The 17751-nt window shown below is 38.1% G+C and overlaps 1 protein-coding gene across 1 annotated transcript in view; it reads right to left on the bottom strand.

Annotated features, from left to right (window-relative positions):
- Window positions 1–3691: 3691 nt before the first annotated feature.
- Window positions 3692–17751, bottom strand: part of LOC112482860 (nesprin-1-like) — an 18091-nt gene continuing 4031 nt past the window's right edge. The window contains exons 3-14 of the mRNA XM_025049480.1: window positions 16172–16509; window positions 15619–15763; window positions 14757–14975; window positions 13745–14004; window positions 12236–12401; window positions 11733–11888; window positions 10542–10694; window positions 9746–9928; window positions 8455–8592; window positions 4650–4835; window positions 4410–4532; window positions 3692–4169 (exon numbers count right to left, since the gene is read on the bottom strand). Coding sequence (XP_024905248.1) covers window positions 3921–4169; window positions 4410–4532; window positions 4650–4835; window positions 8455–8592; window positions 9746–9928; window positions 10542–10694; window positions 11733–11888; window positions 12236–12401; window positions 13745–14004; window positions 14757–14975; window positions 15619–15763; window positions 16172–16509 — 2316 coding nt within the window. The 3' untranslated portion in view covers window positions 3692–3920. The remainder of the gene's footprint in view (window positions 4170–4409; window positions 4533–4649; window positions 4836–8454; window positions 8593–9745; window positions 9929–10541; window positions 10695–11732; window positions 11889–12235; window positions 12402–13744; window positions 14005–14756; window positions 14976–15618; window positions 15764–16171; window positions 16510–17751) is intronic.

Raw genomic sequence — 17751 nt, 5'->3', positions numbered from 1 at the left:
AAGAGGTCTGGGTATTCTCTCCCGTCATTTAAAAGTGACAGGATAACTTTCTCAAATTAGATGCAACTATTGAAAAATCAAAGAGAAACACTTGCCCACGCTAACAGCAAACACCTATCACCTAAATGGGAGTTCTCAGCATTATGGTGTATAAAACTTGTCTGGGTTGTTTGTTAAAAATGCAGTTCTGCTCTCCACTTCAAAAGATTTTGATTTACTAGGCTTATGAGAATCTGCATTATATAATTATCCCATGGGACTCCCTTGGTGAAATAACTCTCTAGAACATTCTTATGAATGAATAAACCTGCCCATATCTCATTAATTTTGTGGGTTGAAAGTCAAACCAGCTAAATTAAAATGGAGTACTAATGGGTTAATGGGTTCTCTATCTTTGTTTAGTATGTATTTTTACTGGGTATTTCTGAAAATGGTTGTGAAGGATGAGCATAAAGGTGAGAATTTCAGGTACAGTGGCCGCCATGACGAAAGCTGCCCTCTGTGGACAACCTGCCCTCAGAAGAAGCCTCTGTGCCGGGTGGAGGTCTGAGTATTCTCTCCTGTGATTTAAAAGTGGCAGGATAATTTTCTCTTAAATGCAACATTTGAAAAATCACAGAAAAAAAATGGGACTTCTTTAGAAATGAATAAATTATCAGTTATTTTTACGAGTTAAAGTCATCCATAAGAAAACTACACATCCCTCAAGATTGAAATTCTATTAAAAGCAGACAGAAAGTACAGGAAAAAGCATTCTTCTCCATTCTTATGTTATCGTAAATCAGGCTTTCCCCACTCAGCACTTTCCTTCCTGTGTTTGTTTCATATATACAATGAGCCTCCCCAGGACTATGTCATCATTGATATGAAAATGTCTTCTAAGTCACATGACAAAACTGACAAATGTCTACACTGATGTTTCGAACTGGGAGGAGACTATGACAATATGAACGGACACTGAAGAGGAAGATGGCCTATGGCTGACTGTGCTGAGTGCCTGCTCCATGACCTTGGGCAAGTCCCTTATTTTCCAGAACTATCACTCTTCTCTTTCGTGCGAGGAGGTAGCCCAGATGATTTCTGCTACAGTGAAAACTCATGGAGCCAAAGGCACTAGATTAGAATCTGGTTTCTTTCAGTTACTATTTTTGGGAGCTCAGGAAGTCATGTAAAAAAACAGTTTCTGTTTTTTATTTGTAAAAGGGAGATGATAAAAAACAAAATCCTTACTTCATGGGGTTGTTATAAAAGATAATGAAAAAGCTTTGTAAATTGTTTTAAAAAAATGAAAAACAAAAACTGTAGTAATGATAATTATTGCTATTCAAGAGAAGATTTAAAAAATATTTTTTGTACTATGATAGAAAAGTTTTCCAACAAAATTCTGGATCTTACAAAATGGGATTAAAAATAGTTTCAAAATAAATTTATAACACAGTCTAATGTATGAGTTATATAAAGTTGTTTCAAATATTCACATAACATATTTTCATTTAACCAATGGCATAAGAGAAAGAAATAATATAGATGTCTACAGTGTAGGAGTAAATGTAGGTGGAATATTTACTTACATTATTTTGTGAATCTTATGTAAATGTAAGTGATCGACGTACTGGATATGTCAAGAAATTAAAGAACTACATTTGGAGAGGGGGGTGATGAGATTTTCCATCCTTAAAAGGCAACAATTGGATCTGTTGAGACCCTCGCTATGATGTTTGCTTCGGAAAAATAGCTTGTTGCTCTTAAGACAACAAAGTTAAACAGAGCAGCTAGAAGGATAAACTAAATGTCTGTCCTTGGCACAGATAAATAAGATGCCTCCCCACTCCCAGTCAGTTACCCAAATTCCTGATGCGATGAGCCAACCCCCAAGGGGAAGAATAAATGTGACCTGTCTAGAAATTGACAGGTCAGGAAAGGAAAGTTACTGCTAAGTGTCACTGGGCTCAAACACTCAAAGTCTGTGATTTCTGAGACAATGGGTGTCCAGTCCTAAGATCATTATACTGCCAAAGGCACAAAAGAGGAAGCACATTCGAAAATAGGCAAGATGCTAACAGGCACAACCTGGAAATCAGCAAAACAGACATGGACCATTCTCTGATTTTCATGAAAGGAGATGAAATGACCAATGTTTGAAAGAGCAAATGATTTTCTTTTTTATATGAACTATCCCTTCTTTTTAAAGAGGGTGAACAAAGCAGCAAACCTGAGCATTGCTGTTTCTCACAGGCTTTAAACACAAGTGTAGACCGTGTTTTGGTGTATTAACTGTGAGAATTCAAGAGCAGGAGACAGTCAGTGGGTTCCAGTTGAGACATGTCATGAACAGCGTGTAAAGAGGTTTTAGAATCAAGGAGAAGACTCAGGATACTGGGTCTTGGTAAAGATCACTGAAACTAGCCTTCAAAATACAAAGACAGCCAAACACGCTATCCAGGAACTGAACATATTATGTGCCAGACAGAGAGAACTTTTCTATTTCATTCACTAGAAACCAATCACATTCTAATTAAGCCAATGTCCTGCCCTTAACGTTCACCCGAGTTCCTGTCTCACCTCGTGCCGAGAAATCTGGGCTTGTAGCTCCTGGATGTTGCTGGTGGCCACAGGCTTATCCTCGATCTCTCTGTGAGCCCCTTCTATAAGCTCCTGGAGGTGCTGCATTTCTTGTTCATATTGTTCATATTGCACCACAGCCTCCTTTGGGGGAAAAAAAAACACATGGTTATCGTCCTATATCAATAACTGTACAAGCGATTCTGTGCTACTATCTGCCAAACTATAGTATTCACTCCTGTTTACCTCTGTGTCTAGGGAATAAAGAAACAATGGGTAAAATACTGAGGTGACTCAACTCCTCAACTTGACTCAGATATTTCAGAGCCTTCGCTCTAAAATATTTTGCCAAGATTATTCATGGACTCAAACAGCTAGATCCTCTCTGTTCATTTGTCCTAAAGACATGCTGAGAAGGTGTATTAAAAATATGATCATTTCGGATGTGGTTCCATAGTGTAGCAGTTAGCACGTCTGCTTTACATCCAGAAGGTCCTGAGTTCATGCCCCAGTGAAGCAACAGTCCATGATCTATGGCCATGCCACCCTGAACAAGCCCAATGTCTGATCTCGGAAGCTAAGCAGGGTCGGTTCTGGTTAGTACTTGGATGGGAGACCACCTAGGAAGGTGTTGTAGGGATAAATAATAATAAATAATAAAAAAAATTATAAAAAATAATAAAAAAATATGATCATTTCATTTTTCCATCTAAGAAATACTAAATATATGCAAGATACTTGGTAAGTACTGGAGTAATAAATTAAATGTAATTTCTACTCTTAGGAATTTATCGTCTAAGAAATTATGAGAGAATGTAAGGAGCAATGATAATTGACTAAATAGACTATTATTAGCCATTTAATGAGAGTATATGTATGTAATTTTTTGGATAAAGGTGGTGAAATATGAGTTGAAAAGAGATATGAGGTAAATAGTGTCATTTCTTCCTAGTAAATGATATTTCTCTTATTAGGCGAGAACACTAAAAGTGGCACTTGGGTGTGCTTGTTAGCAAGAAAATGCATTTAGTGCGCCAATATAAAAAAATTCTATATATTAGCAGTGAAGTCATATTACAAGATTCTAGGTGATTCTCAGATGAATAATAAGAGATAGAAATATCCAACTATATAAAATTAACCTTTCTAAGTCATTCTTTATAAAAAAAAATATTGCTACAAGATAGTTTTCAGTAACGGATATTTTTTATAGAGCTCTCCCCAAGCTTCTGTGGGTGATCCGAATGATAGCATTTCATCTCCTTATTTTATATAACCACAACAAGCTGTCAAATTTAACACTCTGGGTGTGTTTTGATGGCTGAGCCCACACAATGCTAAGAAAAGCAGCCCATGACTCATTCGCTATTGCTCTGCTGCCGTGGGGACCACCAGCAGAAGGCAGCTGGCAGGGCCACACGTACCTGCATGATGTTACACTGCTGGATGGCTGTGTGCTGCAGCCGGCTGGCCTCCTCCTGAAGCTGGAGAGCGGCATGGCACAGAGGCAAGCTGGTGACCACGTCCTCCGGGATCCGGAGCGCGCTCTGGCAGATCTGCACAGCCTGGACCTTTGGCTTGAGTGACTCCATCTCAGACAGCAAATGCTGAAATTGCAAGTTCATATTTCAAACATTTTATATTTAAGAGTTTTATTTCATAAGCAAGAGACACTTATAAATTATAGCTTGTTTACAAGTTATAAACATTTTCCAAGGGATTTTTTTTTTTTTAAATAAATAAAGTGCTAAGACTATAACTGGATTTAGAAATTATTTTTCCTAACTCTCCCCTTTTTTAAATACAGGTTCTCCCTCACGCATTTGCCCTGAATTATTTTTGCTCACCTGTCGATGAGAGAGTTGCTCCTTGAGACTAAGACGTCCAACTTCTGGAGAAGTCAGTGTTGTCTGGGCTTGCTCTAAAGCAACTTGTAAGTTTTTTAGCTCGGTTTCAAATTTTTTCATATCCTGCAGAGTAAAAGCAATGTTAATGTCAATATGTAAGCATTTGGAGTGTATCTCCCCTATAAACCACCATCGTTTTTTTTAATAGTAGACGTTTCAACTTGAATTATTTTTTCTTACCTTGGCAGCATCTTGGAGATTCTGCAAACGAATTTTGATCAGCTGCTTCAACTCCTCAGTCTCCCGTCCCAGTTCTGCCACTTGCTGAGACATTTTTTCTGTACAGTACACACTAGCGAGGTGCTGTAACCTGTCAGTCATTGCTTCTAGGTCACTGTGAATTTCTTCAGATTCTTCTAGCATGGTCTAGAGTGAATTATCAATATGCATGACATTGACAGGAGGGCAGAGAAGGAGAGGTAATCAATATGGTGTGGTGTAAAGACCATCGGACCGAGAAGATAGTAAGGAGATGTAATTCACACATCCCGTGCACACTGTAGCTTCTGTGCGTCTCATTGTGTTTCAGCTTCGTACCCTTGTGCTGCTCCCTGCCTACTGTTACCCCCATCTCGCAGAAAAAGAAATCAAAGTTCAGAGACTGAAAATAATTTGCCAAGGCCACATGTTATTAAGTGCTGGACCGTCGTGCTCAGGCTTTGCCTACCACCCCAAGCTGCTCCCTGATGAGGTCAGGACATGAGTATTTCAGAAGTGGCGAGGCTCTGACACATGGGGTGGCTTTATCAGATCACTAGGCCTACCTCTTCTCATACGTAATTCAACTAAAGAGATGCTTGTCAGATCTTATAGCCTAGATCTAAGTTCTAAGCGCATACTGATCTAAGAAATGAAAATAAGACGAGAGCATTACACACAAAAATCCTTTGATCACTTGCTTTTAAGTAAGACAAGGGGGTAGACATTCCTTAGGATACCAAGAGGAATAAAACGCAGCCCTCGGCATGCAGGATAGCATCCTCTATTGGGACTAATACGAAGGGATTAATAACCGTTATGATATGCAGTACTTGAGCAGAGTGAAAGAGTTAACGATGCCAGAAATGAGGTGCTACCACTTGCAGGGAAGTTGGGAGGCTTCCTGGAAGAGTCGCATCTGAGCCGAGTCAGAAGGCGATTTGTATTTGGACAGATGGGAAGGAAGAGGAAAGACATTTCAGACTGAGAGAGCAGCATAAGCAAAGGCACAGAGGTGAGGGAGCACGAATGGGCAGTTGCCGGGGTGCCCGAGTGAGAAAGGTGAGGGAGCACGAATGGGCAGTTGCCGGGGTGCGCGACGTGAGGAGAAATGGGAGATGGGACTTTACTCCCAGAGCCTTATTTTTAAAAACAAAGTACATTTTTTTTTTTCTCACAGTGAACATTTTTTTCAAATGTAAAAATATTCTAGAACTCCATATCGCAGAGATAACTTTAAATAAGCTACAACTGCTGTTACGTTCGGATATATTTTTGGGTCACTGAGATCATAACATGCCTACAATTTTCCATCTTTCTTTTTCATCTGACGTTAGAACACGTGCATTTTCTCCCTGTGCACTGTTTTTTGGATAAACTCAGGCAGCTCTAATCACTAAGGCAGGCATGGGAGGGAGAACTCCCGAAACGGTGGGTACAGGTTGGGTTCTCTCCGGGGCATCTGTGTGCGGTGACCACCAGTACCTGAAATCTGTCTTCCTGTGTCCCTCCTGTGCCCCTCAACCCACCCAACTGCCCATGTCAAAAAAACCTGGGCTTCGTCCTTGGCCCTTCCACCCCTTTCACCCACATCCATCGTCTCCGAGTCCGGAATTCTAGCTCAATTATACCCCTTGCTTTTGTCTTCTCTCAGCCTCCAAAGAGAGGCCTTGCCATTTTCCACTGGAATACGAAACCACCTTGTATGCTGTCTACCCTTCATCAATCTGTTTTCCATCGGCTGCTAAGTCATCTTTCCTACAAGACAGGTCTATGCTTGTCATTTGCTGGCAGAATATCTGTCAAGGCTTCAGAGAGAATTTAGGACAGTGTCCAAGTTCTTAACAGGCTTTCATGATCTGTCTTTGTCTTAGCTCGCTATTCTTATCTCACACCTCTTTCCAGCCCATGTACAGACTTCCTCCCCAAACTGCAGCCTTCAGTGCACCAAGCAGAGCACACCTCACTCTTGCTGCTGGGATTTCGACACGCGTTTTTGTCTGAAACACATTCCTCACAAGTAGGCTGAGTGTCTTTCAGGGCTTAGACAAGAATCACCTTTTCCTAAGAAGGCATCCGTAACCTTCCTCGAGAACCCTGGGCAGCCTGGGGCCGCACCTCCTGCGGGCTCCTTCAGTACCTTGATCCTGCTGTCCCTGCTCTAATCACACCATTTTGTAATTTGTCCAAGTCTGTAGCTCTGTCTCCTTCTTCCCTTTAATTATCAACTCCCCGGGGGCAGGCATTGTATTCAGAATGCCTAACAAAATTCCGAGCTTTAGAAAACACGTTATAAGTGTTTGTTGAATAAATAAATGAGCTATTTTAAAGATAAAGTCTTCATGGTCATTTTAAAGACCACGTCAGAGTCCATTAGATCCAAAAATTTACTCAGAAAAATGAGTTGACACTTCAGTTTTTTTTTTAAATTCCACTATAGTTATTAATGCTGCATAAAATATTTTCTACCCTTTGGATTACAGAGTAGGAACATTTTGATGATCATACCACTGTTTTGCAGATTTTACCAAGTTCCCCCGCAGTGTTTGAGAGCTCTCACTTCCTTAAATACGAATTTTTCAAGACTCTTGTTAACTTGATAGTTAAAATGCTCTCTTTTAAATTTGATTTCCTAGATTTCTAATGAGCTTGAGTAGCTTTTTCATTGTTTATAACCAATTGTAACACAAGTCTTGTCTGTTAATATGAAAGCATATTCTCAAGTAGAAGATTAGAATTGTTTTGGAAAAATTTCTTGAGAAGTGTGCAAGAGTGATTAAAGAAAGATTGTGGATATAGGAAAACCAAACTGGGAGCCTGTTAAATCATTCCAAGGAGAAAATGAGGCTTTGGTCTAGAACCTTGTCAACTGGAATGAAAAAGAGATGGATTTAAAAGACACAAATATACGTAAATCAGAACGAAAGAGAAAAAAATCTAAAATACTTGAGGCTGTCCTTGTAACTTAAATAAAAAGCACTCTGTATTGTACTGCAAGATAACTAGGCTATTAGATATCTAATCTAATCCAAGCCTAAGTTATAAAAGGATGACATAATTTCCTGGATGACATGACCATGGGAAATCTTCAGAGGAAGTGAAGTAATGCAGCCACCATGTGGCATGGCCTCATTACTCATTCCCAGCCGACTCCTGCCTCCTGCGGAAAGCCAAGCAACAGAGGCCAGGCAGCAGGCAGAGAAGGAGGCATGAGAGCTCTTGTTGAGCACTCAGATGCCAGGTAATGTGTTTGATGTCTGCACATATGTTAAACCATTTGATTCCCATAATAATGCTGTAATATAAATCATTTACATCTCTATCTTATTGATGGGAAGACTGGATTCAGAGAGGCAAAGCGGTTTGCTCTAAATCACACAGCTCTAAAGGCAGAGTTTGGTTTGCCCATCAGTCTGAGTCTGAAGCTTACATAATCTTTTTATGTGTCACTACATCTCTTCACGGGGAGGAATTTTCCACCATATCCCTGCATATAATTGTTTCAACAAAGCTGCAAAAAAAAGAACTGGTTATATTTGGTCTTGGGAAAGGAAAGTTTAGGAGAGATAGAAAATATCTACTTATTTATATAGTCTTATAAAATCTCATGGGTAGTTATTTTCTTTCAAACCACCAGAAAAGTTGTACGGCTACCTTAGCTTTCTTCTTTTTAAATCTGAAACCTACAGTAATTTTACACCATGGCCCTCTAAATTTTCTGTCAGTCTAGCCAGTTAAGTTAACCTGCTCTTAGTTACTCTTTGAAAACTATTTTTCCCGAAGTTACCTGATGCGAAATGTACTGTTCCCGAAGTTGTCTTGCAGAATTCCACGTAATCTTTCCATGTACCAAGACCTTAGCTTTGTCGATCCACTTCAAAATCGATTCAAGCATTTCATTGTATTCTTCTAAATGTGATGCCGCCTGAAAAATCATTAACATTCAGATAACAAATGTAACCTCTGCTTCTTGGGGTTGATCATTATAATACCTGATATTTAAAGTGTCAACGCAAGAAGTGTCCAAAACTGTAGAGAATTTTTATGAGTTTATTTGAGCTAAACTGATGACCTAGGCCAGGGAGCAAGATCTCAAATGTTCTGCAGAATAACAGTTTTGAAGCTGCTTTTGCGCATTTGAAATTAAGGAGGGGACATAAGGAAGATTGGAGAATGCAAGGCAGGGGCTGGATTACAGGAGAGTTAACAAGATTATATGCTTTCTCGAGGGTGGTTATGGTTTATTTCAAAGGTGTGTTAACCTAGAACAATGGACAGGGCTGGCTTAAAACCTTTCACTAAAGACGTTATAGGCCTGGAGTGTGACTACCCACCATGACCTGCCCAGTTAGGAATCTGTGATTCGATCACCCTGTGAGTTACTTTCCATAAAACTCCCTTTTTTGTTTTTTTATCCACAAAAGATATCATGAAAAACCAAGTCCTTGTTGAAAATATTTCAAGGACTTCCTAGTGGTTTTAGGATAAAGTCTAAGTTCTTAATGTGCTTGAATAATCTGTCTTTTTTAAAAAGAAATTCTCTATTTTCATCTCTTATTTATCTACCTAGATCCCATTTATGCCTCCCCACTTCCATACTCCACCCTCACTGACTAAGGAGGTGGTATGTGGAATTATAGCTATAGGACGCTAGGGTTCAATATTGTAATTCACTGGTTGAATTAATGACCTGAATCCATTAAGTAAATAATAGCTAATACATACATACATACATACATACATTTATCTATCTATCTATCTATCTATCTATCTATCTATCTATCTATTTATTTATATCTGTATCTTGCTTCAAGATATTTGAATTCACACAAATTGATTTGTAAAACATTACTGGATGAGCATCTGTTTTATAAAATATTTCCCCTGTCTAAAAAATATCCACCCACCTTTGTCAATGAATTTATAACATGGTTTGACATAAAAGAAAGGCAGGTGTAAGCTACTCTTAAATTACTCTCATCTTTGTCGATATTACCTTTTTATTTATTTTCAAAAGAGTAAAACGGGACATAGAATATCTGCCTTAGAGAATTTTGATTCCTGGTCTGGAAACGTACCTGACTGAGCTTGGCAAGCCGATTCTCAGCCTGTCTAATGGTCTGCTGGTGAAGTTCAGTCAGTTTTCCTATCTTCTTGGCTAGGGGCTTAGCCAGTTGGTCATTTTGTTCCGAGAATTTTTGTATTGCTTCATCTAGTTCCATTAACTTTAAATTACAGGCATCTAATTCCTCTCCTAGCACCTAGATGACCATCAAAATAAAAAACGTTAGATTATAGAAAATGAATTTCTCCAGACTTTCTAAGATCAGAAGGATGATATGTTAAATGATTTTTGTAGTAGCGAAATTATAAAGGATAATTCTACCATGACCAGGTCATTTCTGTTTCTTCGGTTGGGAAGGTGGAGCAGGATGTTTTGTAACCCTGGTGTTTATTTCCCATGGGGCTGAGAGAGCTAACATTTTCCTTCTGCCCCACCCAAAAAGGATTAGTCACTTAACTCATCAGCGAAGCAAGAATGCAGATTTACTACCAAGAACATCCTTCATTTTGGAATTTATATACTTATATTCCTAAATCATTATTTAGTTCTTTCACACTTTTCGCTTCACCCACACGTGCATCTATTTATTAATACAATTCAATTGTGATGGTAAATTATACCATGTAAGTAGATCTAGATCTGTTGTTGTATTTATAAAATTTCTTTATTACCTGTGTTTACTATCTGGTTTTAATGAAGCTCGCTAATCCAGAAAGATTTTTTTTTTCTATAATCCCCAAACAAACTAACTCCCTCGAATAATGAATTCATTCAATCCCACTCCTTATGTTTCCACTTCTCTTCTTTACCTTTTGGTCAGTTTTAGCTTGAATTAAATTGTCTGTCTTTGCTCTGAGCTTAGTTAGAATAGTGGTGAGGTCTTTGGCTATCTTCTGAATTTGCTGGCCGAATTCCTGGCTCATGGCTTTGCTCTGTTCAACTTCTTTTACTTTGTCCTGGATCTAAATGATCAATGAGAACAACAAAACCAACCATGGTTAAAATTGGGAAACAGCTACTAAAAACTTCATTCTGGAGATGCTGCCGAGGGATTTTAGGTGGTTAATGCTGCCTTGGCATTGAAACACTTTGTCAAAGGAGCCACATGCAGTTATAAACTCTCATGGCTTTCCATGTGGCCTTACTTGCTCCCATCCTTACGCATTCACTGCACCTTTTAATGCTGCTGTTTTGGCAAAGAAATGCATGTACCATGATTCACTTACCAAATGGTTACAGAATATTAATAGACAGCAACGTAGATAGCTGAGTTTGAATCCTATTTTCTCCATTTATTAACTCTGTGACCTTGAACACACAGACTCCGCTAAGACTTTTTCTTCACAAAGTGGAAAATGCTTCTAGATAACTGGAGAAACTCAAATTTGTTTCCAGGCACCTTTTCGTAAATAGCTGTTAATGATCTGGTAACTCTTTCTAATGCTGCAATTATGTACTTATAGTATGACAAAAAAGGGTTAAGCACATCCAATGGAAGGAAGGTGAAAAAGAATAGTCGACACTTATGTTTCTAATGGCTTTAGTTTGATTAGATAAACATTTATATTTATACTTTTGCTTACAATAAAATGCTGGAGAAAAGATGGCAAAAATGATATTTTTAAAAATAAAAGGCTGAAATAACAGCTAGAAGAAAGCCTGGCAGACTGGGTACTCAACAAATATTTATTGAACATATGATATATATCTTATTTTTTGCTATTGTTTCTTTAAGTCTTTTTTTGTTTTTTGTTTTTTTTTTGAAAAAGATGAGGGAAAGCAGGTCAGTTATCTTTAATTGTATGATGTTATCGTTCATATTTATGATTCGATTTTTTTTGGCCTACAAATAAGATTGCTAACTTACTATTATTGTTTTATGCTGAGCTGTGTTTTAACGGTTTCCATGAAGATATAATTGTGAAAATCAAGAACCCTCATACGAGAGTTCTGAACCTATAAAATAATGGAAAGGCGCTCTTTCTTGACCCTGAGTTTACCTGATCGTGGATAGTTCCCAGGTTCAATGCCACCTCAGCTAACTGAAGGGAGAGCTCAGAAGGTAAAATAGCATAACGACCCAGGTACTTGTTCTTCTGCTCTTCAGCCACTTTCTCAATGTTCTGTCGGTGATTTGTGGCTTCTGTCAGGAGAATCTGAAGAGAAAATCAAAACGAGAAATTTCTGGGAGCCTAAGGAAATTTTCACAGGCACAGAGATAAGACGAGGTATTGTTCATTAGTATATACGATTAAGAGTGGAATTGGAGAAACGCCTTAAGAAAAACCAAACGTATTTCTTTGGTCTCTGAATAAGAAACATGTCTGCTTTACACAGAAGAAACAAAATCCTGTGAAATAATACTAAAAGCCTTTAGATAACACATTTCTGAAAAATTTTAATTCAGTATTTCGTTGACTATAAACAAAGATGTCTGATTAAAATTGGGGCAATTTTTAAAAAAATGATGGGTATAGGGAAAAAAAAAAAAAGAGCTTTGTACCTGAAGTTCTTCAAGTTGAGCATCTATTTCTATTGTCGGATTCCCCAAGTATTCCTTGGTTTCCTGAACCCAAGATTTCACAGAATTGATTTGAGCCTCCACCGCTTCTCGCTCCTTCAGCTCTTGCTTGACCGCCTTTCTGTTATTCTTTGCTTTCTGGTGCATACTTCGGAAACGACAGGAGAAAGCAGAAGTGAACTTGAAATGAAAAGAAGCCCCTAATACATAACATCATGTTATCAAAAACACATTTAAAAAAAGGCGAAGCCTCGGTATCTTTCTTGCAAGTAAATACATTTCCCCAAAACTGTCAGATAATTTTCAGTAACCCTTAAGTTTAATTCAAGTATAACAGGAGAATATACATCATATGAAGTAAATGATTTATGACTGGAAAGTTGAGAACTGACACATTCCCATGCCACTAAACTGAAATTTATTTTCCTATCTAAAGTAACCTGGACATTGATTATTTATTTCCTCTTTGGAAATATACTCAAAAGGTATAGAACCATCAGTATTTAAACGTGATGTGCAACTGTAATATTTGTAGCTATTAGAAACAAGTCTTTAAAGAAAGAATCAAGCTTTGGAAATTTTACAATTAATAATGTTCAACATCCAAATTGTAAGTCTTTATTTGAATTGATATATATTTGGTTTAAAAGTTTAAATAAGTGGAGTCAGATTATTCCAAATGCATCTATAAGTGAAAGAGGTGAATATAGGATATGTACGAATAATACGAGTTGATGCAAGAGTTAATTTATTTATTGACATTTCTTCTCTGGCTCAATAAGTAAATCAGGTTATAAATCATTAAGTTTAACTTCTTCTATCTACTAAGTTCACTACCAGTAAATGGCTATGTACTGAATTTTGGTATCATCCTTGCTCTGATCTGTCATCCAATTTAGCCATTCAGTTTCCAAGCTTTTATAAAAATAGGTTCTACATAGCTTCTAACGGTTCACCTTTCAAACGTCATTTCTCATGAATAGCCACATCACCCAACAGTTTCCTGGAAGTGCCAGGCTCACTCACTTCCAAGCTTTCTTATGTGCTGTTCTGGTTTGCAAAACTCTCCTCCTACCTCACCGCCTTGCTCAAGCCAGCTCAGTCTTCAGCTTAAAGAATCCCTCTGAAGGGAAGCCTTCCTCGACTGCTCCCCTAGGTTAGTTGCCTCTGATCGATCTTCCCTTAGCATCCTTTTTCATTCTTTACCTAAATGGTTTTTTTAGTTACCCATCTCTGCTGCCTGATTGTAAACAGCAATGACGGTGCAGACTGATTATGCCCAGGTGATCCCTGTATTTCTAAATACTACTAGGTATGTGTTTGTCAGACAAATAGTTGAAGAGCCAAGAAAAATGAAAAGTAGGGATGATGAGAACAGATAACCCCATTTTAAGGCGGAATGATGGAGCACCCCTAGACTCTAATGCCAATTTATCCCTTTGGGTCATGGCCAAGTTTAGTAACAGAGAATGAGAGCAGGTGTATAATTACTTCAGGCACCGATCTTGCATCGCCGTGATTTCCTGCGTGATGGGTGGCTCTTCTCCAGGGGACGGCGTGGCCCCGTCTGGGAGCATGCTCAGTGCTTGTTGTCTCAGCGTGCCTAAGGATAACTGTTGCTGTTCCAGCTCCAGAATGAAAGTGTCATGATATTCCAGAAGAGTTAAGAGTTCTGCTTTTGAGGCTTTCTCTGCTGAACTTCCTGGTAATTTATCTTGCAGCTGTTTGATCATTTCAGTGGCTTTCTTAACCTGGTGGGAAAAATGTATATATTCTGAAGCACAAAAATAAATGAACTGAAAAAAAAATGGGGCAATTTCAATAAATGCCACATTTGACATGCAGTGAAGCACATTAAAGTTGATGGCGTAAACTCTAAATTTCAGGAAACTAAAACCTGAACGATCTTAACATGAAGGAAAGACCATCTCTACAATGCTGGGCTTAAAACTTTAATCTCAAAATAATATCAGGGCAATCAGAGACTGCATAGGGCAGAAAAAGTTTTTTTTCTAAAAAACTTTAACTAAAAGACGAATAAAAAACTCTTCAATATTTAAGTTAATATGAATGCGTCCCTGAGTTATAAAGAAAGATGAGGCTATTGAATCTTACTTAAAAGATGGAAGAAATTAAATATAGGATTTGGGAAATGCGTTACACTCCTGCTCATTTCTGTGGCAAAGAAAAAGTATTTTGTACCTTTTCGGGGTCAAGTAAGAAAGTTTCACTGAGTCTAGCAAATGAAGAAAAATGGGCTTGTCCTCCTTTCGAAATTTAATTTCTTGCTTTTCTTATTCAAATCAGACCCCGACTTGGGACGGCATTGAACACAGCATATTGTACTTTCTTTTACAATTTGGTTTTGATGTCATTTACAAAAAAGGCTTTTTACTTTCATAAGGCCAATTAAAAAAAAAAAAAAAGAGCAAAATACTGCTTTTCGAAAAGCGTCATCACCAGTGAGGAGGAGAGAAGAATTTGAGCCCGGCAGAAACGTCACCTTGCTGTCGAAGTTCTTCCATTCATCAGCTGCATCTTCCAGTATCTTCTCCTGGTCCTGGGCCACAGCGCGGAGACGCGCCCAGCGCTGCCACGCTGTAGTCATCGACCTGCTTATGGCTGCCTTGCTGGCCTCGTTTCCAGCTTTTTCCAGTTGTGAAGCTTTATCCTCCAGTGCCACAATTTTCTCGTGGAAAGAGTTAACTACTGACACTAAGGGCTGGGGGAGAAGAGGGGCCCGGGGAGAGAGTTTTACAAAAGTTCGGTGCATTTGGCTAAAGCCCAAAATTACCTGCAGAGGGAAATGTTTCTACATAGATTCATTTTCCTCTGGTAACTCTTGCTTTGACACTAAATTCTTAATTGAGGTAGGCTTGGATAGTTTAAAGAAGTAGGGTGAATATTTTTTTAAATTAAAAACAAAAGTTTTTACTTGCTGCTTGAGATGACATTCTGCCATTTTTTTAAAAAGCAGCAAAAATATAAGTGAGCCAAATTTAATATTTAAGGATGTTATAGTCCACCTTATACGGCTGTGATATATGAGGGAGACTCAGCTATTATTTGAATTAATGTCATTTATCACCAGAAAGTATTTACTGAAATTCATTGTCACGCTTTATCAGAAAAAAATGCTCTGAATGTCTTTTTTTAAACCTAGTTATGCATTTCCAACAGAAACCCTAAAAAAAGTGACAGATTTAATTAAGTTAAAACTGCTATGAAACATGGTTAAATGTATACATCTCCTCTTTAAGGAACCCAGGTAGAAATAAAGATTTATGGACCTGTTTCTGGAGCTGTCATATTACAAAGACCCATTGCGATTACAATGAAAAGACACTGAAAACAACGAAACTAACCTTGTGTTCTGACAGTTTTTCTTCTGCTTCATGACTGGAAGAAGTCTTCAATAAAGAAAATTCAGACAATTTCTTTTCTGCCTCATTCATCAGTTCGATAACCTCTTCCCTTGCTTTCTGGTAATCCTGCCATTGAGTTGCACATCTTGAAAAAGTCCAACAAAAGACAATGAGCGACATCAAGCCACACATTTCTATGCAAAACGGGATGTCAGTATGTAGGATGATACTTAAAAGAATAGATTTGCATGCAAATCACCTCATTAACATATTCACGTTTTCCGCGCAACAATTCATCTCAAAATACGTTATATTTTACCAGAACATAAAGATGAAAACAACTCTCTTGAAAAAGTCCAACAAAAGACAATGAGCGACATCAAGCCACACATTTCTATGCAAAACGGGATGTCAGTATGTAGGATGATACTTAAAAGAATAGATTTGCATGCAAATCACCTCATTAACATATTCACGTTTTCCGCGCAACAATTCATCTCAAAATACGTTATATTTTACCAGAACATAAAGATGAAAAAACAACTCTTAATACCTCTGCAAGAGGTCTAACTGGGCGTGTGAGTCCCGGATTATCCTCTGGGACTTCTCTTCCAGGGAGGCCATTCTCTGGGCCAGGTCCTCTTTTCCAGTTGGCTTGATAAGTGGGTCCAGGTTGGCTGCCAGGCCTTGGAGTTCCTCCAGACTACTCTGGAACTGATCCTCTGAACTAAAAAATTCCATGTGGCTTTTGAGACTTTCCTCTGCACTCTCCACATCTAGGCCACTGCCCGCCAGCTGTAACATTTCGTGGGCATCCTCAAGCCAGTTGTTAGCTGCTTGAAATACCTGGTAGTACCTTTGACATTGACTGTATATTTGAGTCAAGGTAGCCTGAAAAACAGGAGTTACAAATACGATCAGCTCTCAATTGCGGTGTGTTTAAAGGAAATAGTTTAATTTTCCCATTTCTTTTGTAGTCCTCTATCACATGGATGTATGTGTATAAGTGAACTGAAAAGTTGGAGGAATTTTTTTGGTACAATCCATTCTTATCCTTTATTTCTCCTTCTGCTGATCTTGTTATAATTTTATTAGTACAGTTAAAATAAGTCAACAAGGTCGTAAATGAAATAGAAATTTATAGTGGTATCTTGACTATTTCTGAATCTGTCCTCTCTCTGAAATATACTTTAATATATGTGTATATACTAAAGTATTTTATATTAAAGTATATAATATTAAATATTTTTATATATTTAAAATATATTTAAGGTATATATTTTATACTTAAAAAATATATAAAATGCATAGTAATATGTGGCAGACTGAATATTTACCACAGTGAGATAATGCCTCCGTTGGTTAGAAGTGTAATAACATCAGTGGGAATGTAAACTGGTAAAGCCACAATGGAAAGCAGTATGGAAGTTCCTCAAGAAATTAGAAAGAACTACCATCTGATCCAGCAATCCCATTTCTGGGTATTTATCCAGACAAAACAAAATCACTCTCTTAAAGAGATATCTGCACTCCCACGTTCTGTGCTTGCTCTCACTTCTTTGTTATCCCCAAGTAAACTCATGATGAATAGTCTCGTCTTGCTTCTGTGGTACTACAGGGAAGCAAGAGGAAATGAAGTACTCTCCCTGAGGAAGGGGTGAAGAGATGGGGCAACTGACGAGAGACCCCAGGAAAAAACGTGGCTTGGCCTCAGGCTCTGCGCTGTGCTTCCCCCGCCCCCTCCATTCAGAGATTCTTCACCCAGCGCTAATTCTAGAAATGACAGGTTTCACATGGTTTGAAAAAGGCGTTGCAAATTATTCATTGCGAATTAATTAATTTTATTACTGATGTACTTCCTACAACATTAATTCTATTAGTGTTATCGTTTATTATTTCTCTGAAAGATGAGGTATAGCTGGGGTTACTGTATTATAACTAAAGTGAGGTCCACGTGGAAATCACGTGAAACGAATACCATGCACATAAACAGTAAAAACATCCTTTCAAGTCACTGCTGAAGACAAATCTATGTAGTATCATCAAAAAAAAGAAATTTTTAAGGAAGCAATTCTAACCCGAAAAGCGAAAGGAAGGAAGGAAGGAAGGAAGGAAGGAAGGAAGGAAGGAAGG

This window comes from Pteropus alecto, unplaced genomic scaffold (assembly GCF_000325575.1).
Source record: "Pteropus alecto unplaced genomic scaffold, ASM32557v1 scaffold176, whole genome shotgun sequence".
Classification (NCBI taxonomy): domain Eukaryota; kingdom Metazoa; phylum Chordata; class Mammalia; order Chiroptera; family Pteropodidae; genus Pteropus; species Pteropus alecto.
Note: the sequence above shows the minus strand (reverse complement) of the source record. Positions and strands in the feature narration are given on the sequence as shown.